We start from the raw sequence: 25,308 nt of genomic DNA, 5'->3' as shown, positions 1-25,308 counted from the left end.
TTTCGGCGTTGACAACAGCTGAGTGGATGCACACGATGATTGAAGTTAATTATCGAACCAAAGGCATCAACTGTCAGCTGAAATAAAAATCTACATTGTTTTGGAGAAATATTGCGAATAGCTATCATGATCCAGTAGTCTTCGAGGGAGTGGAAATTAACCAGACTTATCAGGAAGCCCTAAAGATTGTGGAGGGCATTCCAAGCTTTAACAACCTCAGGATGCCGTCGAGGCTTGTTAACCTAAATCACCTGGAGCAAATCGTTTCGACGTTAAAGACAGCTAAGCATGTGCACATCATGAGTAAGCCTCATTATCGAGATACAGAGAATGGTTATTGGTTTTGAGGAGTTAGTAAAGTGGAATCCTCTACCTGGGAAATTGTCCACTGGGTAATTTCATGGAACAACGTAAAGGCTGATGTTCATCGATGAAATCGTACACCAAAGAAGAAATGAAATTTATGGTTGGACGAATGGACACAGCGAATGGAAATTTTCATTTGAAGTGGGTTCACTGAGGGGTCCGTTGGAGGAACTGGAGACCGAAAGAAATTGTGTGAAAGAGATAAGCTTCCAAGCCCTTCCAGACTTGTTGTTGTTGCTCCCCTGCTGCCCCCTGCCAACGTGGATGTCTCAAGTAGGCGCTCCAATGTGAGAAGAAGGTGAGGAGCGTATCCAAACGGGTGAGGAGAATACTCTTGTGATACATAAAACGAAGACGACGATACACACGAGGCATGCGGAGTCAGGGCTATCGTAAGTTAGGGTGATGGCGAAGGAGAAGGTTAGCCGCGCGGACATAAAGTTCTAGACTTACGACGTAAGATCCTCGATAGCTCCTCGCGGTGGGCATGAAAGCATTGAGCGAAAAAAAAACATCAGGGGAAGGGGGAAAAAAGGATGACCAGGAAGAGGGGAAAAAAAAAACAAAGCACTGAGGCAAAATGCAAGTGCATACATACTTGTATGTATCTTTCTTCTTCTTCGCCACCAATTTTTTTCGTTATCTCCGTCTTTTCACTTCTTTCATTTATTTTTTTCGGGCGGCCCGGGGGTGAGGGGAGAAGAGTGGGCTATACCTTTTTCCAGGGACTGCATCGAAGCAGATCCCCGCCGCGACCAACCTGTCTTCCCGACACTGTCTCTCAGTCTCTCTGGTCTTATTTTATCCAGACCTTTGGATAAACCGATAATACCCACCTCTATTTCTCTCCAGTTCTTTTTTTTCTACCCTCTCCCTCCCCCCCCCCCCGGATTTTTACTCTACTCGATAACCTCGGCAATCTCGCGCAGGAGTCCTGCTGCAGAGTCCCGAGTAGTTGCTGATACTTTTCGTTGGTCGTCTTATCAAGATCCCTATCACGAGTGCGTTAAAACGTTTCTCAAGGATCGAAATGTAGGAGTTAAAGAATCCAAAAGACAGTCGACAATAAAAAAAACGAGCGAATCAAATCGAGTTACTCTGGGCCAAGTTGAATCTACCTCGACTACTCGAGGAAGAGCGTGTCGAAATTGACCAGAGGGACAAGCGTAAACTGTCTGGATTATACTTTCTTTTGTGATATATAGGTGGAGTAGACCTCTTATACCCCCAAACGGTAATGATGAACTCGTGTTTACACTGGCCAATGGGGAAACCACTTTGGGATATCTGCTGTCCCGTTGTGCTTGGATAAAAAAAAAGAATAAATATCAAGCAAAGAGTACGACTTCTTTTCTCATGTAAATACGATGTAGTCCAGCGTGTTAAAGCCAAACTGACATCGTATCGGGTATATATGTTGGCACAATGTGGCTGCCAACTGACCGGGTGCACACATACAACCATGAAGAATCCCCCTTTCTACATTAAGTGCAGAAATCCAAGGTAAGATGGTCCTTGGAGACTGGTGATACCACGAGAGATGATGGTGGAGGGCGGAGGTGGAGTGTACGAACCGTAAAATATATCAGCCGCTGTGTGACTTCTCCGGGCAGTCACAAATCAAGCAGACCCCCCGTTGGCTTTTCACAGTGTGGGTGTACCCCTCTCTCATATGATACGTGAAGGTAGAAAATTTCTGTACCCGAAGGACCACAGCCGTGGATTGAGGTGGATGGTATCTGATATCTCGTGGTGGTTTCTTTCGAAAAGTTGAACGATTATTTCTTCTCTTCAACGCTGAATTCGTTATTGATTGCGGTGATGGATCATCTAGGGTTCCAGTGTGAATTACCAATAAATATGTGATGGGTGTTTCTGAACACAATTTCAACAAAGATGATTCTATGAAAAATGACAACTGTGAAGAATCGATTCCTGAAGTATGGACTTGCCTGATGATTGTGACTTCAACTATAAGAATATTCACTCAATCTAGAAATGACACAAGTCACCAAGAACATTCCCCTGGAACTGTCCAACAGCCCCTGCCAATGCATCTCTGCTAAATACCATGAAGTATCATCACGTGAGGTGTCCTTTCCCCAATGCAGCTTACACATCATAGTCAACGCATTCTAATGCATCAGAATCACAATCAACTTCCAAAAAGGTCCAAGTGAATAATGCTCCCTGGAATGTGACCTGTGCACTTTCGGTGCAACAGCATCCTTGGTGAGTAAATCAACACAGCCAGTATAAGAGAAGTAGCTGAACCATCCTGAGGAGGGTTATTGCGACAGTATAAGGAACGAAGAAACGATATGAAGTATCCTGAGGATGGTTGTAGTGCCAAGTGGCCAAGAAGACGCCGATGAGAATTCACAAGTGGTTTTTCTCCATCATCACTATTCCTTATTCCCCCAGTTCATAGCTTTCCTTTTTACATTCAATGGCATCTCCAGAGTCATATGAGGAAGGATCCACAGGATTCCTGGGGGCCCTAGCCTTCATTCTTCAGTATCAGGAATGTGTCTGACCGGTAGCCAACAGGCCAGAACCATTATAATGATTCGAATCTTTGCGTCTTGATGCTCCACCACAAGTCCGTCCTTCTTTCATTTTATTCCCTCATCCTCCCTCTCTTCCTCGTGCGTCTCATCCGAGAGTCTAAAGCCGGTCCAGGGCTCGTTATTAATATCGAATAACGAGATGCTCGAGCGCGCCGAAGGCATGCGTGCTATGGTATTCTTTATTAACGATGCTTACCGTTCCAACCTGGAGGATCTCTTGCTCTCCCCCAATGCGAGAGTCACACACTTGAAAAATCCGATGAATAAAAAAAAACCATCAACGGTACGCTTCAGTGCTGGGCTAAGGCAAAATGAGATGAAAAGCCACCACTGGGTATATGACTGCGGCCAAAAGTGACGCGGACGGATTTACGAAAAAAAGAGTGGATGCACTAGCCAGAGGTGAAAGGAATAGTTGTTTCGTTATTTTGGGTCGACGAGAATACCGCAGACAAACTGATTTGCCTTCCAAAAATTATGAAAATAAAGGTGGAACGAGTTATTAAACTTCTCAAACTAGAGACAGTTTCCAAAGGATGGATTCTTCATTTTTTTTTTCAAGAATGGACAATAAAGAAACAAAGGATGGAGCTGGGATGATTCACACGTCTGGAGTATCATCCCACGACCTTGACTCCCTGTGATGACTAAAAAGAAGAATTTTCCACCCACGCGAGAGAGAACGGCTGGGTAAAAAAGAAAGCATGGCGAGCCTCGAGAACCGGTAACGAATGAAGCATCCACGGGATTTATTAATCCGTTGGTATTAGCATTGTGAATTGCAGTCGTTCGTACTTCTTTTGTGGTGGGATTATATTTCTGGTGGGGCATGACACTCGTCTCTATTTTTGTCGATGGCTGACTAACGAATGGGGATATAATTGCACGCGAACCTAATGATTATCGATGGCTCTTCTCATTTCCATTGAAGGGAGGGGGGATGAAGGAGTACGGATGGACGCGTTAACGGATGTAACACGGCGTGACGTGCCGTGTTATGGAAAATGATTCTTAAGGAGAGATAGTGTCATGTGGGGCGATCACATCGACCCCCCGTTGGAATAAAGATGCACAACTTGATTCAGGGGATTTTGAGAATTGGATGGACCTTGGGAGGAGAATGTCTTGATAGTAATGGTGATTGTTGGTGGGAGTAGCTCAAGGGCTTCGGTTTTGGATGAGTTTATACTCGAATCATTCGTCCTACAAAGTCATCAGAAGACAATTTTAGTCCGAACAAGTTGATCACAAATACAGAAACATTTCTAATTAAATCTGACAGACGACTAATCGATAAGTGTCTCATGTGATTAAATTTCTTTGATTGGTTTCACTGGATTGTCTGACGATGGAGCATCTTCATTGATAAAGGGGTAATGATCGCCTATTATAGTGTCTCTTAGAAAATAATTATCTTAATGATCTCCATGAGAGAAATTTTATGGTCGAAATATAAATAAAATGAGGGATGGAGACGACATTGATGGGAGTCGATTCTACCTCCCTCTATTTAATATCGACCGATTCAGAAAAATAAAAATACAGGGAAAATGGATATCAAAGCCGCTGGTACATTCGGTATCGATGGCCACCCTTCCAAACGGATAATTGGGCTTAACGAAGCGTCTGGCTTTATGGAAAACGAATTCACATTTCCACTCTACCCACGTCCAATCTTCCAATCGTAGTCAATTACCCTCGTAGTCGTACCTTGCGCCCTCAACTCCATCGGAGCACAATTTTTTTTTTTCGACCAATTCTCCATCTTCTTCTGTCGCTTCAGTTCACTGAGAGACTAAAACCATGAGAGGGGGGTGGGTGGCGCTCTTTCTGAATGTCAAGCCCGGGCGGTAGTGGTGTCATTTCAGGAGTACAAACAGGATTATGCAATCTAATTCACCGGCTGACAAAAGCCGACAAAGAAACCCCGTCAAAGTGGTTGGGCGCTTCAAGGGGGCTCATTCTGAATTCTCATGTACTATCTCAATTTTTTTTAAAGGGCTCGTAGGGAAGTTCATCTCGACATCTCTAATCCTTGGATGACGATATTTTTGCGAAAGGCCAGTCGATTGTATTTATCGTATTTTCTTTTAGTTTGTCGTTTGGTTTCGAGGAGCTTCTCGAAGTTAGGGTTTGGCTATAAAAGACCTGTCTTTAAGACGTCTTAATTTGAGATATTGTGTGCCAAAATGTGTTAAAATCTAAGATTCAATAATTTTTTTTTGTGTCTAAATCAAAGTCAATGATATTCTCCTAAACATAACTGGACACTTGTTTATAAAATTCCAATATTATTTCTAATGGTGCAGTCTAACATCTTGAGTTAATCGCTCTCTCGACTGCTGTCGTCAATCCAATAATTCAAAAAATCCAGAACTAATATTTCCAATCATCATGCAATGACTTAGCATCCCCTCAATCCGAAGATGTCCACCTATCTCCATTTCGATTATCCCCGCCAATTTTTTCACCATTCAAATAAAAATATTTCTCTCTCCCAGGGGTGTAAGGTGTCTCCGAGCCACGCGGGTTACATCCAGAACTGTCAACCATTATTTATGACCCTCCGAGACCCTCTTATTCGCAATTTTTTTTCCTCACATTTCGTGGAAATGAAGGGGAGGGAGACACAGAGAGTGGCGAAAAAATCCCTGGAGCAGACAAGGTTTTAGGTTGGGAGATAGTCGAAAGGGGGTGGAATTTCGTGAGACGCTGTTTTCCAGAGTCACGTGAGAAGCAAACGTGAAGGTTATTTATGAAGCTCTCGAGCTGTATGACCGCCTCATCCGCCCTCACATGCACCTCAAACAGAATAAAAAAAGGAGAGGGAAATATGATGGTCTGGTTTGCAAATAGAAAAGTGCACAGCGACAGTTGTATTTTCCACGTAAGATACGGTGGAGATATATGAAGAGGCATCTCAGGGTCTTTATTTACCATCACACTGGATGCTACTCGCTGGCGAGGAGCTGTACAGGGCACCGGGTGTGGTCAGGTGTGGATTTAATCGAGATACGCGGTAGCGTATCGGCCAAGGCAATTTTCGAGACATTTCGAATGTCCGAAAATCGGGCCGAGCTACCGCGTATATATACACGACACAACTACCCCCTCCACTACTCCCGAATTATAGTAATGCTATAAAATGCAAATGCAAATGCACAAGATTACGGGAGAACCATAATATAAATCGCGTATAATCTACCCATTTCCGGCCGTATTTCTTGTTTCTCATTAATCTTTTAATTAAGAGATACGTTCATTAATTGTGTTATTACATTTTCTATTTCTTGATTCAGATGATTATTTCAATCATTTTTTGTTTCCGATATTGGCAGCATTGTGTGACGTCATTTGAGAACCAAAAAATAATGCTTCTATTGGTGTTCCACCGTTGGCCAAATTTGTTTCGATCGAGCGGTGCGCATGCGCATTGAGTGGTGCCAGCGACTAGACAATGAGAGAGCATATCTCCTCTCTCTCATGTTCGATATGTCGCTGGATCTTATTAGTGACTTTCTTAATAATAACGATCCATTGGTGTTCCACCGTTGGTTAAATTTGTTTTGATCGAGCGGTGCGCATGCGTGTTGAGTGGTGCCAGTGACCAGACAATGAGTGAATTCATCCCCTCTCTCTCATGTTCGATATGTCGCTGGATCTCATTAGTGATTTTCTTAACGATCCAGATTTCAACGACAATCCAGTAAGTAAAACCAATATTAAAATATTCTTTTATGTAGAAAAAAATTATTTAGAATCACCGGCTTTCATTTTTATCAAAGTTCTCTCGGGATTTCCATCAGATGTATCGAAATTTACATCGTTGGTCCATGTGAAATTTTCGAGGTTATGGAAAGCACAACTTTTGACAGATTTATCCAAATAAATGTTGCCACAATTGTAGTATCTTCCGTAACTTCCGAAATACTTAGAAGATTCTTCAGTAATGAATATCTCTACAAGGAATCTCAACTCTTGAAAGATTTACGCTACCGCGTATCTTCATTCATTGATATTTTTAAATCATGAACAGATGAAGAACTTTTAAAGAGGACTTCTTTGTAGATCTCATCGTGCTCTACAAAAGGGTCATTTTTACAATTGCTCTATCTTCTCTAGATTCGGAGATATCAATGAATAAATGTCTCAAGAGTTGATATTACGCAATTCAATTATCGAATTTACTCGATTTCTCATTTTATTTTTTGGCAGAAAGTTCTAGTGCCAAACGTAATTGAATATCGAATTATTCTTCTGATCCATTAGATCTATTGAAAATTCGATCTTCGGTCCACCGGACATTTTGAGGTTATGAAAAGTACAACTTCTGAAACATTTACCCAAATGAATGTTTAAAAAGTTGTGCTATCTTTTTTGAAAATGTCAGGGGAGATTTTTCGTTGGTACTTTCGTCAACTAAGAACAAGTTTTTCTCATATTTATTACTAAAATCTCTCCTGACAGCTCTTTTTGTAGATTCCGATTCAAAGATTATTGATTAAATGTTTATTTTTTCCATAGATTGAGTTGGATCAACGCTCAGCCCCGCCTCTACCTGCATCACCACCACCACCACCACCACCACCACCACCACCACCACCACCACCAATAATGGCTGACGACCAGCAACCACCCAATATCCAGCAGCCTCAGCAGCCCCAACACCTCCAACAATATGACCAACAGCTGCAGCATCCTCACCAGCCCCAACAGCTTCAGCAACAATCCTCACAGCTAGAGCAACAACCACCCGATATACAACAAGATCAACATTCACCCGCACAGTCCCACCAGTATCACCTACAACCCCAACAACCTCAGAATCCTCAGCAGCCCCAAGAGCCTCAACACCAACCTCAACAGCCTCAGCAGCCATCCCAGTACGATATCCATGATCTCTTTGGAAATATTAATGAACGCATGGATGTCTTGGAACAATTGTTTGTTGGCAATTACAATCGTGTGAATGAGCAACGTAGAGGAGGTAGTCGAGGTAACAGAGGGGGTAATCGAGGTAATAGAGGCGGTAATGCAAGTAACAGAGGAGGCACAGGTGGCTATGGAGCAGGTGGAAGGAGTCAACGGGGGCGACTAGATGGATGGAACGTGGGAAATGGACAGGCGAAAGAGAATGGTAGGAGACGAAGAGCTGGGCAAAACCTTGATCATCGTAACGCGATGTGAGTTTTTCCAATAATTTAGAATTTACTGCAGTTCTCATGGTCAATTTTCTAAAGCTTGTGACCTCCCTTTCTGCTAATTTTTTCTTCAATCATTCTTATCACTAAATGTCCTTCCGTTCATAACTACGAATGTCTCCCTTTCAGATATTGGAAGAGTCAATTCTTCCAATTGAAAAATCGTCGATCTCAGAGGGGCAAGGGTGGTCCTCCAGTGATCAATCACTACTATGCCTCTCAATAATGTAGGTATTCGGTTCTCCCTTTGGGTGCATTCAAAAAGTTTTTATTCTCATCAATCGCTAAATTTACTAATGGTGATTCTTTTCACCGCTTCTGTCGAAATTTCCGGCGTTTCTCAGCGCGTTATTCACAGACAGACCTCGAGTTCCTGAGGTTTTCCATCTCTGGTTGTTCTTGCCAAATAAAATAGGCGATAAATAATCAATTGACATTTTTTTATGTTTTACAGATTTTCCTATAAGGACTTGAGAGTAGTCCCTCGTCGAAACTGTTTTTTCGACGGTTCACAAAGGTAATTGAATGAATATGTTTATTCAATGTACGTTTAAAATCATAAAATTAATTTTTTTTCGCTCTCCCTAGATTCATCCATGGATTCATTCTGAATTCTTCATTCAGGATTCTGTGATAATAAACAGAGGAGAAGCATTCCATCTCGAAAAATATATATATTCAAAAACGTTTTCTAGTGAGTATTGTGTTGTGTTTTCTTTTTATAGGGAAACAAATTTCTCTTATATTAACAAAAAAGTGAGCATAGTATTATGTTAACTGTAAGAGCTAATTATGCAGTTTAGTGATTGTGTTCATGATAAAGAGTTTTGAAGGTATTATAACATAAGCAGAGGAAAACTATTCCATCTGGAAAAATATGCATTTAAAAACTATTGGTATTGAGTATTTAGTTCTGTTTTATTTTTATAGGGAAAAAAAAATCTCTTATAACAACAAAAATGTGAGCATAGTATTATGTTAACTGTAAGAGCTAATTCTGCAGTTTAGTGATTGTGTTCATGATAAAAAGTTCTCAAAGTATTATAAAATAAACAGAGGAAAACCAGTCCACCTCGATAAATATGCATTTAAAAAGGATTTGTATTGAGTATTTAGTTCTGTTTTCTTTTTATAGGGAAAAAAAATTCTCTTATATTAACAAAAATGTGAGCATAGTATTATGTTAACTGTAAGAGCTAATTCTGCAGTTTAGTGATTGTGTTTATGATAAAAAGTTTTCAAAGTATTATAAAATAAGCAGAGGAAAACCAGTCCACCTCGAAAAATATGCATTTAAAAACGATTTGTATTGAGTATTTAGTTCTGTTTTTTTTTTATAGGGAAGAAAATTTCTCTTATATTAACAAAAATGTGAGCATAGTATTATGTTAACTGTAAGAGCTAATTCTGCAGTTTAGTGATTGTGTTTATGATAAAAAGTTTTCAAAGTATTATAAAATAAGCAGAGGAAAACCAGTCCACCTCGAAAAATATGCATTTAAAAACGATTTGTATTGAGTATTTAGTTCTGTTTTCTTTTTATAGGGAAAAGAAATTCTCTTACATCAACAAAAATGTGAGCATAGTATTATGTTAACTGTAAGAGCTAATTCTCCAGTTTATTGATTGTGCTCATGCTAAAAACTTGTAAAAGTATTGTAAAATCTTTTTTTCATGAAGTTTTCCGTTTTGTTTCATGCACAAAATTTCATTAAACCCCTTAATGTGTTGTTCTTTCATTTATTTACCATTTCCGCCGCCAGATGGTAATCAGTGATCATTACGATCGAATCTTGGCTATTCTCAGTCAATTCTCGTCAAATTATCGTCGATGTCTTACTCGTGTCTGATGTCTTACTCGTGAAGTTGTTCCTAACCTGAATTCTTGAAAAATCCATTGAAAATTAGCATTTTTAGTAAGTTGTTGCCTATGATATTGTAGAATATCCTCAAAAATAGGTTTTAACACATTTTCGTCGATTCCAGGATACTCCCTGTGACGGAGCGCTTGATAGGATTGTTCGCTGATTTCTAACCTCTAATTTCGGTAATTTATCTTCTCTCCCTTTGACTTTTTCTTCCTCCTTAACTCTCTATCTCTGTATCCTCTTCAATTATATCGACGATATTCTTCTTGCTCTCCCCTTTCTATCAGCATCTACCCCTTTTGTATTTCTCTCTTGATTTTCCTTCTCTATTTATTTTTATCATCCCTTCGTCTTTCTTCGTCTTTTTCATTATCTATTTCTTCCGTGCTCTCTAGTTTCTTCTATACTTCAAGTTTATTTCATTTTCTTTGGTATTATTAATTAGTTTTTAATAGATTTTCGTATTGTGGTCAAATTTTCCACCAGTATTTTTTCTAGTGATTCAATTTAAAAATTACGATTATCAAGAGCTATTATCTTGTAGAATCAGCTCGTTTGGACTGTTTCTCACATATTCAGCTGATCAAAAGGTGTAATCTTTCACAATCAGCTTATCTGAGCTGTCCTTTCGCCATTCAGCTTTGTCAAAACTGTTATATTTTACAGTCAGCTGCTGGGAGTTGTGTCTTTCGACCATTTAGCTCATCAAAAGATTTGTATATTATCTTTTCCGATCAACTCATTTCAGCTGTCTCTAGACCATTCAGCTTATCGAGAGTTGATATATTTTACAATCAGCTCATTCAAGCTGTTTCTTGGATATTAAGTAGTTTAAGAAATATTACACTTCTCAATCAGCCCATCTCAGCTGTCTCTAGATTAAGCTTATCGAAAGCTGTTATATTTTACAATCAGCTGATTTAAGCTGTTTCTTGGATATTAAGTTATCTAAGAAATATTACACTTGCCAATCAGCCTATCTCAGCTGCCTCTAGATTAAGCTTATCGAAAGCTGTTATATTTTACAATCAGCTCATCGGAGCGTTGTCTCTTTTCCAATCAGCTTCTCTGAGCTGTCTCTTGAATATTCAGTTATTTAAGAGCTATTACCTTTCACAATCAGCTTCCCTGAGCTGTGCGTTGACCACTCAGCTTCCTAAAAGCTATTTTGTCAGCTTCTCCGAGCTGTACTTGTTTTTTACTGTCGGGTTGTCTCCGGAGTTTTTCTCTGCCAACATTCAGATCTACCTCAGTCGTTCTTTCCAGTTCATTAAAGCTGTTACTGATATCATTGAGGACTGTAGTGTATTGTTAAATAACGTATCATTGTATTTCATGATTAGATCAATACAATAAATAAATCAACAAGTAAATCATATTTTTTATTGATATTCTTATTCACAATGCCTTCATTTGATCGTCGCATCATATTAACCAATGGACAAGAGGGTTGGTTATCTGATGACGAAATCGATTACTTTGCCCAAATTTTACATGACCAATTCCAATTTGAATTTCGTGCATCATGGAAATTTATGATCCCAGAATTTATGGAACCTATCAATCCCAATAAGAAGCATATTCATCTGTTACATTATTCAAGTGATGAACTGTCCAGTAAATATGCTGGAGAGATGCGTGGTGGACACTGGATTTGTACATGGTTTGACACTAAATTCATTCATGTGTACGATTCTTCAAATTCACATAAGCTCGAGATACGTCACAAAACATACTTACGACTCTTATACCCTTGGCTCACGATTGATGACACAAACATCAAATTTTGCACAGTCCAACAACAACCTAATGGGTATGACTGCGGAGTTTTTGCCATAGCTTTTGCCGTTTCAATTGCTCTTGGAGAGAATCCAGAAGAAATTAGGTATGACGTATCGAGAATGCGCGAGCATTTATTGCATATATTTGACACCAGAACAATTTCTAAATTCCCAACAGTTACAATTCCTACGCACTCAAAGCCGCCTCGGAAACGACCAACATCAACGTTCGGTAATCGAATGCCGAAAAAAAGATTCGTATGGAATGAGAACAAGGAAAATATGAAAGTGAATAGCCAGAAGCGTTATCGAAATCAAATTTTCAATCAATTGCAGAAGGATCGGAATGTATCCTATGTGGAAGACGATGATTCCAACAGAACGCAGAAACCTCTAATGGAACGGTTCCTCTCTGAAATACCTTCTGATGGTGATGAAGGTGATCCCTTGCTGAAGAAACGTCGAATTCTTGGCAATCGTGAATTAATACCGTTGCATGATCAATGGCTGGATATGATCGGTAATAATGAAAGATTAAAAGACGAGCATATCTCATTTTTTGGAGAAATGCTGTCTAAACACTCCGATTATGTTCATCAAAGTTCGTTGTTAGTTCAAGCACCGCAGAGAATCACGCCAATACCTCCTGCAAGAAAACATCTTCAGATTTTGTTTAGCAATGATGTTGAACAGAGCGGGAAATTGGGACATTGGATTTGTAGTTTTTATGATGCGAAGCACATCTACATATATGACTCTTTGAATAGTCATTCGTTACATAATGATCATCTGGTATTTCTACAACATCTCTATCCATTTTATAATGTCTCGAACAAGTCAGTACGATTTAGGAATGTACAAACTCAAAACAACTCTGTTGACTGTGGCATATTTGCCATAGCTTTCGCTGTTACCTTACTATTCAGAGAAAAACCAGAATATATTGAATATGATAGATCCCTCATGCGGGATCATTTGCTCGATATGTTCAAAACAATGCAAATCACACCATTTCCGACCTCTTCCAATTTTAATAAATCAAAATCTTTATCTCTACAAGAGATTCGACGAAAGGAACGACTAGCATATCATTCGCGCAGTCTCAGAGATCGAAAGGCTTTACAAATCAATGATTGCGGTAAAAGTTTCGAAAAAGAGATCGTGGAGAACGTTGCTGGTGAGAGAAGGAACGTAGACGGTTCTCTTTCTAGGAAGCATTCTAATGTGATTCATAAAAAAAAATGTGCTGAGACGTTACTGTCAAATCATTTTGGCAATGATGCTATGGGAGAAACGGAAAAGAATGATAGAACCGAAGGAGTTGGTCCAGATGGACATGATCATTCAAAGATAAATTCCAAAAATGCTACTGCTGATTTAAATAAAAAGCAATGGACTGTTTTCAACAAATCGATACCACTGTCGGGACATGTCAAAAATCCTTGGAATCAAAAATCAAGGAAAGCTGAAAAAAAACAACTTATCAGTAAGAAGACTGGAAAAGCGAATTTCAAAACTCAAGCAGTGAAACAAGAAGTTATTCCAACCAAGTCCCGTCCTGAATATTACGTAGAAGCATTGACGAATGTTATCACGGCAACTGATAAAACCAGTTCGGCAGAAAGTAGTCTGGAAGCCCAAAAAATAGTCAAATGGTGTTTGGAACAACGGAAAAGTTATGTGAAAGGTTTGAATCGCTGGTTGGATACACTCCATAAAACTGCAGACCATCATCTTACTAAAATGCGTGGTAATAAGAAGGAACACAAAGTAACGAACCTGTGTGGATTGTCGAGACATACATCATCGACAGAATCGTATTTTTACGAAATGATATATACATTTAATATACCGATAAAATTCAAAATTGAAATCAATTCGAAGGGGCAAGCAACTAATATATTGCCTTTGATTAAAGACAGGCTGCATCGCAAAAAATGGGAATGTGACCTATATTGCCAAGTCATACGCAATGAAGGTATTCTTGGGGACTATCAGAAGTTTCTTGAACTTCTTGCAGTACAGAAGTTACGTACTCTCCCAGAATTTTTGAGAAATTGTTTCTTTGAACATTCAAAAGATAAGTTAGGCCACTTGGTCCATTGTTATACAGAATTGAATCCATGTAAATCCTTGTTTTTTGCTGTCGAAATGTTGGTATCGCACTTCCCTGTGGTGCGAAATATTAAGAGACTCTTATATAAACTCAATGAAACATTCGGGAAATTGACCCATTTGGATGAGGCTTTAGAATCAATGAACTTGGATTTGTTGAGGAAGATATCCGAGGGAATGAAGAGGTCAGGACAATCTTTTGAGTCTCCCGTGACGGGAATTGATAACCTAGATGAAGATATGATACAGATAAAATATAAAAATGCGTTTCTCGCTATGGCTAAACGAGGTATGGCTGAATACCCTTGCATTTCGTGCCAGAAACTATACCCCCCGACTGCTGTTAGAGCAGTTAAAAATCTACGGAAAGATATCAAATGCCTGCATTGGCAAAATTTGATGGCCTTCGTGGAGAAAGATATCTCCTACTTTAGTGAATACGTATGCGACTATTGTTTAGGAAAATTTCGGAAGGATCAGCTACCACCAACTTGTATATTGAATAATCAGGTTGTAGGTAACATCCCTGACGAAATGAAGAATCTGAATGATTATGAGAAAATACTTATCCAAAGGGCGAAGGTATTCCAAGTTGTGCAGAGAGCCGGAACGGTTCAGAAAAAAAACATACCACATACTATGCGAATTCAGAAATTAGTGGGCCAAACATTTTACTTACCATTACCAATGGAAGAAACTCTTAATAAAATAGCTTCAACCACCGATCCTATCAATAAAGATCATGAATTGCATATTTTGATCCGAGGAATTCCTTCCAAGGCGAGTGCCGTTTGGCAAAAATTAGTCAATCTGGAAAAAGTTTTTAGAGCTCTGAGATGGTTACGATGTAATAATCCACTTTATGCTAATATTGAATTGCCAGAATCAGCTGAGCATTTGATGAAATGGATAACTGATGACGATATTGAATATAATATAGAATCAGGTGAAAGTGATCCTGATGATGATTGCGAAGACAACCCCCAGGTAATTGATAACACAGACATAGAAGTCGATAATCAAGAAATGGATCCAATAGGTCCGACTGAGGGAGCCACAGAAGTTGACGGAACAGAATCAAAAGTAGTCGGACCGCTGGTTCATGTGATCGATGACGAATCACAATCGTTGAATGGTAGGAATGAAATGGACAATGTAAGAGGGCAAATTTTATCATCAGATCGGGACGAGAATGCTCCTATGAAGTCTCCAATGGTCACTCAAATTTTTGATTCTACAGCGCGCTTTGAGCAATACACAATCTATCCCATGCACGATAAAAGAATCCATGACACCGCATGCAATTTATATCAAATGAAAAAAGTTCGAGATGTTCCGTTAAATTATAACATGAAAAATTTAGATTTGCTATGTTTCCCGGATTTATACCCATATGGTGAAAATGGACAAGGTGAGGAACGGAACACACATATTACGGACCAGGAATACATCAAAATGCGTCTTTGCTCGAGAACAGCTCGTTTTCGGTTGAATCAGCAGTATTTGTTTTTCTTGTTGCATAATACTAACATAAGACAAATCAATAGTGGTATTTATCATACATTGCATGTGACAAATGCTCGCAACAAATATACAGCCGCGGTTTATTTAGAACAGATACGAAATGGAGGGGCAGAAGGAAACATGAACACGATTTTCGAACGTCTCCGTAATTCGGAGCAATATTGGCGCAAGCCCCGTAATAATTTGAAGTGTATGGCTAGACATTATGGGCCAGCCACATGGTTCCTGACTGTCAGTCCTTCAGAATGGAATTGGCAAGACATGATCTTGCATATTCGCAGAGTTAATGCTCCATATCTGGACAAATTATCTGATGGGGAAGTCATAGCCGCGGACCCTGTCTCGGTCTCTAGATTCCTCGACACGAAGTTCCATGCTCTACTCGATTTCCTTCTGTCCGTCGATAATCCTATAGGCAAGATTGAACATTATTTCTGGCGAAGAGAGTACCAAGGACGTGGAATCCAACATTTTCATTTATTGATATGGGTCGAGAATGCGCCAGTTGTTGGTATAAATTCTAATGATGAAGTAGCGAGATTCATAATGAAATACGCTACTTGCACGATCCCAGAAAAAACAATTTCCCCAACATTACACCGTCGAGTGACAACATTTCAAAAGCATAACGATAACAATTATTGTCTACGCACCAAAAAAGAAAAATCTGGAAAAGTCACAAAGAAATGTCGTTTTGGTTTTCCTCGCTCCGAAACTGATACGTTTATATTGCGTGATCCTGCTATTTCTATTGCTGGACGAAAAAAATTGAAAACAAAGTCAAGGTTCTACGACCTCCCGCGGAGCAAAGGAGAAGTTCTTATAAATGATTACAATCCTGCGATTCTCGTTGCATGGGAAGGTAATATGGATATTCAGTTCATTGGAGAAAGTTCATCACTGTTAACTCAATATTGTACCAAATATTCCACAAAATATGAAACATCAAAAACGTCGACTGTCATCCAGGAAGCGACCTCCACAAAAACAGTGAGACAAAAACTATGGAATTTAGGAATGCGTGCTCTCCAGAATCGTGAACTCGGGGCTCTGGAAGCTGCAGATACGGTATTAGGAATCTCCTTGCACGGAACTGATTCTAACACTACCATTAAATGGATAGATGTGAGAATGATCCGCAATCGAAAAGTTAAAAAGCACGAAGACATTCAGCAATTAAACGCGGAATCCACAGATCTCTTTTGTCCCTCATTCGTTGATGATTACTATCCAAATCGTCCAAAGGAACTTGAATCTCTATGTCTTTATGAATTTTGTCAATGGTATGATATTGTTAGGACAAAACCGAAAACTGAAGGAGTTGAATGCTACACTCTGAAACCTTCTGTATTTCTGAAAAAACGTGAACGCCGGTACTTGATAAATCACTGGAGATTCAACGTCAATACTGAGCCAGAAAACTATTTCTTCAGCTTATTACTACTTTTTAAACCATGGAGGGATACGGATGACTTGAGGAGAGGTTTTGCATCCTATACCGAGGCTTTTGAAAATGGAAAGGACTTCCTCGTTAAAGCATGTGAATATCACCGAGAATCAGAAGCATTTCAACGAGGATTGGACTACATTGAGGAAAAAATTCGTGGGGAACTCGAAAAATCCCAGGAAGAGTCGACTCAATCACCTGGTATGGAAGCTGGTCGTGATCCGAAACAAGGGGAAATGGCTATGAAGGAATTTAACGATATTGAGACAAAAGTAGTGAAGAGTGTAGATATTAATGCTATGATTGCACAAATGAATATCGATCAAAGGAGGATATTTGATACCGTAAAAAATGTCCTATCTTCCAAAAATAAAATACTACGTCTTTATGTCAGCGGTGAAGGTGGAACGGGGAAAAGTTTCTTAATTGATGTGATAAGAACTTGGATTCGAAAGGAAATGGATCGCAAAACAGCAGTTACAGCTCCCACGGGTATCGCAGCTTTCAATATCAATGGATTGACCATTCATAGATATTTCCAACTTCCGATAGAGCACGACGATACTCCGAAATTTAGACAACTATCTGATAATGTGTTGAAAGTGATGCGTGACGAAATGCACGATGTTGAACTTATTATCATCGATGAAATATCGATGGTTTCCAACACAACTTTGCTGTATATCAACCAAAGACTTATGGAAATATTCGATACATTCGAAGAGAATGATGGTTGGTTCGGGAAGAAACATATTCTCCTTTTTGGAGATTTATTACAGCTCCCACCTGTTCGCCAAGATCCACCATATGTGAAATTAACATCAGTTGAAGTGGAGAAGCGGTTAGGATCCATGTGTAGTATAAATCTCTGGGTGAATTTATTCAGCTATGATGAGTTGACCATTAACATGCGGCAGAAGAAAGACCAAAACTATGGGGATCTCCTTTCTCGTTTGAGAGTTGGCGCACTTACTGCTGATGATGTGAATTTACTAGAAACACGGAAGTTCGATATTGAATCACCAAAAACAGCAGAACGAGTCCGTCTCTTATCTCTATATATACAACATTTACCGCTTGATGCTGTATGCTTACTCGCAACACGTAAGCAATGCGAATGCTTGAATCTCACCATGCTCGATGAGCTTCCTACCGAGACGATAGTGCTCATGGCCGAAGACTCAGTAGATTGTCGAAACCCTCGACTCAAGACAAAAGCCATGAAAATTCTCGACAAGGCGGAGAAAGATGACCGTTCGTCTGCTGGCTTAGCCAAAATGATAACGATCAAAATAGGCGCCAAAGTCATGGTAAGACGAAACATTGATGTGACTATTGGTTTGGTTAATGGAACGATTGGAATCGTAACATCGGTCACGAAATCCATTGACAAGGCAGTGGAACTTGTAAAGTCTATAAAAATCCGTTTAGCATCTGGAGAAGAATGTGAAATAGAACGTATGGACGTGAAATTCGAAATTATGAATGAAACCTATATTACAAGACGACAGTTTCCGATTTCTTTGAGTTATGGAATTACAATCCATAAGAGTCAAGGCTTGAGCTTACAAAATGCGGTTATAGACGTGGGGCAAACTATATTTTCTTGTGGCCAAACGTATGTAGCTCTTTCAAGAGTAACCACGCTAGAAGGCGTTCACTTGATAAATTTTGATCCGTCCTCAGCGAAAGCATCCACGCCAGCAATTCAAGAATACAATAGACTTAGAGCAGGCTACAGGTCCAACTTGGCCCAAATTCCTCTGCCTCATAAATACTGGCCAAAGAAATGGGATATTCAATGGGCTTTCGAAACTGGATCGATTGAACCGACAGATGTCAAAAGCAACAAAGACAACGTCAAAGCGACCGTCCACGGTTTATCCAATTGCGACGGTTGTTCCAGCTATGCAAACGCAGTAATTCAATGCATTTTCCACTCTTCCATTATACGCCGAGAACTTCTGTCAGCACCTGAAGATGAGCGTACGGTGATGAATGATTTCCTCCGCGATTACATGGAAGGATCACACATTATGGATGTAAGCGTACTCAGGCGGTTTGTAGGGGATGAATTCTGTATTGATAATGAACAAGATCCGGCTATATATTTGAAGCACATGTGCGCCAGGGTCAGTAGACTACAAAAACATGTCCAGCACGAACAAACTCATCTTGATCGATGTACAGTATGTGATTATTCGAAAACTGATCATGAGACCAATTACGTGATAACTTTATCGCCAAATGATAGCAAACAGTCATTGGATTTGAATGAATTGATCAAAAAATCACTATTACGGTGGTCTGACGTTTTTCAACATTGTGATACTTGTGGCGAAGTCACCAAATTTTCACGAAGGACAAACATAAGTAGTACTAATGGTGTACTTATTGTCAGAATGGAAATATTTTCCTTCGATGCAAGAAATAGAAGAATAAAATGTAACATTTGGAAAGTTAAAGCAGCCCCAACAACTACGGTTGATCTATATAATAGATCCTATGTTGTCAACAGTGCCGTGTTACACTGTAATGTGGAGACGACTGATCATTACAGCAGTTTGTTACGAGATAGCAAGACCGAATGGATTCATGTCGATGATTCACGCATTACAAAAATGCGGTGGCCCCGTAATTCTAAGGATGTCTATCTCTTCTTATTAGAACAAACTAAAATAAAATAATATCTTAGTACGATGAAGGACATTGCCAGTCATAGCAGACTAGAGCTTCACGTTACCGAGTGAGATCGGAACGAGACTACCTCACTCAGATTTGAAAAAAATTAGTGAAATGTTACAAAAAAAAAACAAACAGCCGTTTGTTTTAAAAAAACCCGCCAAGTCAATTTATCGATTGTTCTCTTCCTACAGAATAGGAAACTCGGGGAAAGGAGATTTGTTCGTAAGCCAATAAATGTAAAAATAAACAAAATCAAGAAACGAGCACCAAGCCAAAAATGCTTACGGAAAAAAAACAGTAGAGGCATAATCGAAGACTTGGCGCGGTTTTTTTGATTATCGCAGATAACTGCTGATCAGTATTCGATCCATTGAATCGCAACCTTACTCACTGAGTCTCGTTGTCTTGATCCTCTCAACCGCGCCAAGTCTTCTATTATGCCTCTACTGTTTTTTTTCCGTAAGCATTTTTGGCTTGGTGCTCGTTTCTTGATTTTGTTTATTTTTACATTTATTGGCTTACGAACAAATCTCCTTTCCCCGAGTTTCCTATTCTGTAGGAAGAGAACAATCGATAAATTGACTTGGCGGGTTTTTTTAAAACAAACGGCTGTTTGTTTTTTTTTTGTAACATCCCTTATCCCTTTAAACGTTGTGTATTAGCCTCGTAAAAACTAATAAAGAGGCAGAGGGAGAACCTTTGTCTGGCCCTCCTCTTGGAGTATGAGAGGTGGAAATGAGAGGCTTTCATGGAGGAGGGCACGAAAATTTAGGGATGAGGGTGAGATTATTTACAAATTTTTTTTTGCCATTTTTTCCATTCCCACGTGAGGCTGTTTTAATTACTCGTCAGGAGATTCATTAAATGTAAATGATGCTATCTTGAAAGAGGTTGTTATTAACAACAATCATCGATTTCCCTATTGTTAAATTGCATATCAATTAAATTTTCAAAAATAATTCATTAATTAATAAAGGGCCTCTGGAGGGATCTTTCTTGGCAAGAACTTTTTGATGATCCAACAGAATTGTTAGACAACAAATCCTTCTAGATCAATAAATCTTTGGAACATATTTTTTTTTAATATTGGGGAAAGACCATTTGTTATTTGAAGATCTTCAAAAAAATATTTCGAAGAGAAATATTTTTCTACGCACGTGTAGCAAACTCTGGAGATATCGATAGCTCTCGATATTGATAGTACTCTCTTTTCAAGACAGGATTAAAAATTAATTAAGCAATAGTTGTTTTTCAAAGTCATTAAATCACGAGGATTTGAAATTTGTGTTAAAATTACAGGACCATTTTGTCTCACTGACCCCTTCACCCTCGTATCCATCAAATCCACCAGCAACACTGTTTTACACTCATCTTCTCTAACAACCTCCTCAAATTCGAGTTAAATAATCGTAATCTTTATTACAGATCGAGTGGTGGCCCCGACTGCTTTATGACGGATACCCTCCATCTGTTGTCTTCCTTTTATTATTCCCCGAGTCGTAAATGCGCGTAATACGAGTGACATTTGACCGGCCTGATCTGATCATAGCCCAGGGGGTCAGGCTGTTTGACGGACATATCAAATTTTTCAAGATGATTATTTATCTTGCCATCGGTAATCACGACAGATCCAGTGTAAACTCGATGATTTAGACTCAACGATCTTTATAAGTTCACCTCATAGAGCCAACTTGCTGTTCTCATTGTTGCATTTTGATGATAGATCAAGGGGTTTGGCGGAGGGGGTGGGAGGCAATGTTAATGTCTCGGTTGTGGTTTGTGTCAGTCCGGAATAATCAAAGGATGAGAGAGAGACAGAGATGGGGTATCGGGGAGATCAGAGAGGTTTGGATACTGGTGGAATTTTGCAGTTGAAATTTCACAACGATTCTCACTTTGGTTTACGCTCTATAAACGGACGGACATGGATGGGGCGCCCGTTACCCACGATCACTGAATCATTGTTGGTGATAGATTGTGCAGCTGTTGCTTACAGACCCGTGGAGTTTGGAAAGATCACAGGGGTTTTAAATAGATTTAGCAACAATAAGGAAGACTACTGGAAATTTTGAATAAATAATCGTGTCAGAGTGAATATTCATTTACGAGAAAAATACTGACAGACAGCAGTACTCCACCGTTGGCATTTTCATTCATAAAATTCACCTCGTGAAATGTGAAAGGATTGATTAAACATTCAATGGTCATTAATTTTTCCGGTATAAATTCATTCTCAGCATTGATTGAGCTTTATTTCTAGCTATCATTCATTTTTATAACGCATTTACGAGCGTGTGAAATTTGAAAGACGGAAAGAAAGTTTCTCAGTTGTAAATAATTCTTGGATATTGAATAAGTATTATAGGCGTAATTAATTTTGTAAAATAACAGTGAATAAATTTATTTTTCAATGCGATATGTCGTGTGAAATCAACACATCCCATTTGTGATTAAATTATTGAGCAAAATGAAGGAGTTGACGTTTTCAGGCAATTTCCCTCCCAAAATTCTCGCCTTTCCAGCACGTTCTTTACCGGTTATTTACGGTTATTTAGTGGCCCCAAAGAGTTTAAGATCTCAGGTATTTATAGGGGCCACCTTAAGTGAAATTAAACCCTCGGGGGAAAAAAAACAATCTTTCCGTTTTTAGGCAAAATCGCTTAAGAAATTTAGGACCCTCCGGGCAACAAGTCATTTTGCGGAGGAGTTTCGGATGAGGGAGAGAGAGAGAGAGGGCATTTGTGTAATTATACGGTAGCTAGTGAAGCCGGGTACTTGGGCTCTCATCTCCTAAACCGTAAACTCGTTGGACCTCGCTACCGGTCTTTCTATATAATGCGTTCCTATCCCTCATAACGTGATAATGGTCCGAGTGGGGGATGGGGTTGGTGTACAATAAAATGAGCAACTATAAATTTTGAATGAGGAGGAAGAGCAATTTGGGAAAATGCACGGATCTTGGTAGTTTCGGAGTTTTGGGTGGCATTAGGCATCAGCGAAATTCAAATTAATTTGAGACTTCTTCATATTTTGGGATTAATTTCATTTAAAACTGGGTCGTGATGATCATTTTAGGAAATTGAGACATTAAGCCGCATTTTTACTGACGTTCAAAGTTTGATTTCAGCGCAAGATAAAAATTTTCCGTATGAAATCGGCTAAATTACCTCGAGGTGACGAAAATGAATGAATTAATGAGTTAATGGTTAATTAAATGACCAAATGAATCGTGAATATTTCAGTCCACCAGATATTTTCATGTAGAAGTTATGAATTCTCGGAGGATCTCATTTATTCTCTGAATAAATTGAAAAATTTCAATAAATTGAAGAAAAATGCAGACACTCCAGATTGTACTCCAAATCTTCTCCATCTCCCCATTCCAAAATTCACTTTTATTCCATTCTCACACTCCCCTCAATCCCTCCCGGGAATGCGAACCAGTGGAGCATCGGAGTCTCGCCGTCAGAAGACAGTTTTTCCAGCAATTTCCCCAGAACCGAAAAAAAAAAAAATAAAATCCACCGAGAAGAAAGAAAAAACTCCAAAGAGAGTGGAAAACCGAGTGAAACAAAACTCCGAGGACTCCCTGGGAGACCAAGAGAGGGGTAAAAACACCGAAGTAAGGAGGATGGGGTAGAAATGGACGATTACGGGGAGACGGTTTACCCAGGGTCTTCCAGAAAGCATTTTTCGCGAATGGGCGGTCTGGTAACTGTCGTAATGCTCTTGCTGAATCCGTAGTCCCCCGTTGGGCGCCCATCCCATGAAAAACAGGGGAAAGGGGGGGTGAGAGAGACGAAATGGCACCCGGGGGGGTGATAGAGGCTACCTAATAGCTCACTGAATTGCCCCTGAAACACCTTTTTAATGAACTATTGCAGCGGGAAATGAAAATGGGGAGGAGGATACTGACGACAACCGTACGTGCGATACTCTCTCACGAAAGAGGAGAAAATAGGGGACATGATGTTGAAAAACGTTTCAAGTACGGAATTGTTTATGAGATATTTGTTGACTGGCAGTGACGGTGAGTTGATAATTGAAAATTTGAAAAAATCGTTGAAGACCGATTCATCACCGCGGGGAGAGAAATTTTTGATGAAAATTACCGTACATCGCACCCTTTGCAAAAATTATGTAATTGTTCTCGTATTTTCTGATTTATTTTTACAGGAACCTGTGTAGAAAAATATCTCTCTGTGGAAGACAAATTTTCAACGATATTCTATTTTCTATTTTCTATTTTTTTGAGAATGGGAAGACAACTTTTTTCGAATATTCTCAAAAGACCATTTTTGGTTTCTAGATCTTAAAATAGAATATGGCCTTTGGGAAGAAAATTGAAAAAAACGAATTGTCTCCGGGAGATGTTTGTCTTCTGAAGATATTTTTGGATCACCAAAAAGCTCTTCGAAATAATCTTTGGAAGATTCTTCTGAAAATTTCTCAATTTTATTCAGATTACTAGTTTTTTTCCCATGTACTGAATTAAAATAATGGAACAGGATCGAACGGATGAATGGAACAGCGAAAACACGGTATAAACAGTGGTTTGTTACAACTAAAGGGGATGAAAACTTTTTATCGATGTCTCGAGGCATTGTTCCTCTTTTATTTCGCCTTCTTCATTAGACTTCGTGCTTGGCGTGCGGAAATAAACGAGTGAACGAATAAGACGAGGTAGAAACGAGGAGATAGAGTAGTTTTTGGGGGAGGGATGGGGATGGGAGGGAGAGGAGGTTATAACAACTTTTGTGTCCGCCCGAAAAGTTTCCTTATCGTGGGGTAATTATTGGTGGAAGTTTCACTCGGTGGTGGAGAAATTCGAGGGAAGAAATACTCAGCAAAAATTGAGTGTTTCCGAGGGTCGGGGGAGGACTGTTCCGGTATAAATTGATAGAATTTTTCAGGGGGTTTCCCACCCCAACAAGCATTCCTTAGTGTTTTTCGTTCGTAATTGTTATAAAAATCGTATGAAAGATTTTTGTCTCCGAAAAATATTCGAGAAACCTTTACAACAATCATCGAAGGACCTTCGTATTGTTTCTGGACGAATTTGTATTTTGAAGAGTCTGTGACGGATTTTTGTGATGATTTTTTGAAAGTTATTCCCACAGATATTTGACGCATGTAAAACAATATAATCAGCAGAAAAACACGTGGAGTTTAATGTTGAACGACCTCGGGGTGAACGATCGAACGAAGGAGTGTCAGGAGAAAAATATTTCCTGTGTGCACAGGGGGCCACCCTCTCGTCAAAATCACCCCTCAGTTTACTCCATCCGTGCTAACGTAAAAGGGAGGTGTTCATACATGAAAAATGATGACGTAATGGAAAAAGGTTGAGCACAAGGACAAAAGTGTCATTTCCAACCTCTCGAAATATTCAGTCTTTACGGGAATATTGTTTCCCCCGTTGGGTAATGGCACTGGATGTCCCTGGACTTGTAAACATAATTGGTTATTATTGAGACTAAGGAAGGGTGTTTTTTGAACAATGATTATTTATTCAATAAACATTGAGCCGCTTAATAATAAAGGTTCTTTTAATTGGATAGACAGACCCTCTCAACTTCCCGCGTAGATAATCTATCAGAAATTCTCAGGAAAATCATGGGAAGATCTGCTGAAGATCATTGGATAATTTTTCTGAAGATTTCTGAAAGATCTTCAGCCGACAAAAAAATTTCTACGCGGGTTTGGATGAAGTTATAGAAAGGAGAACCCGTGTTCACTTCGTGTCATTAA

The 25,308-nt window shown here is 39.3% G+C and overlaps 2 protein-coding genes across 6 annotated transcripts in view; one reads left to right on the top strand and one right to left on the bottom strand.

Moving 5' to 3' along the window:
* Window positions 1-25,308, bottom strand: part of LOC135162349 (homeobox protein homothorax) — a 291,410-nt gene that overhangs the window by 39,207 nt on the left and 226,895 nt on the right. The gene's annotated exons all lie outside the window — the stretch shown is intronic.
* On the top strand, window positions 6,194-9,861 carry LOC135162354 (G-box-binding factor-like). Of its 3 annotated transcripts, XR_010298944.1 has the most exons (5): window positions 6,382-6,642; window positions 7,461-8,119; window positions 8,267-8,364; window positions 8,592-8,654; window positions 8,726-9,861. XR_010298944.1 is itself a non-coding variant. In XM_064120715.1 (4 exons), the coding sequence occupies exons 1-4, from the start codon at window positions 6,577-6,579 to the stop codon at window positions 8,769-8,771; spliced, it is 834 nt and encodes a 277-aa protein (XP_063976785.1). In that variant the 5' UTR covers window positions 6,194-6,576; the 3' UTR covers window positions 8,772-9,861. The 3 variants fall into 3 exon arrangements, 2 of the variants coding, with proteins under 2 accessions (XP_063976785.1, XP_063976786.1); XM_064120715.1 differs by lacking the exon at window positions 8,267-8,364 and having other exon boundaries at window positions 6,194-6,642; XM_064120716.1 differs by lacking the exons at window positions 6,382-6,642; window positions 8,267-8,364 and adding an exon at window positions 6,903-7,247.

The sequence above is a fragment of the Diachasmimorpha longicaudata genome, chromosome 5, assembly GCF_034640455.1.
Source record: "Diachasmimorpha longicaudata isolate KC_UGA_2023 chromosome 5, iyDiaLong2, whole genome shotgun sequence".
In the NCBI taxonomy this organism is placed as follows: Eukaryota; Metazoa; Arthropoda; class Insecta; order Hymenoptera; family Braconidae; genus Diachasmimorpha; species Diachasmimorpha longicaudata.
Note: the sequence above shows the minus strand (reverse complement) of the source record. Positions and strands in the feature narration are given on the sequence as shown.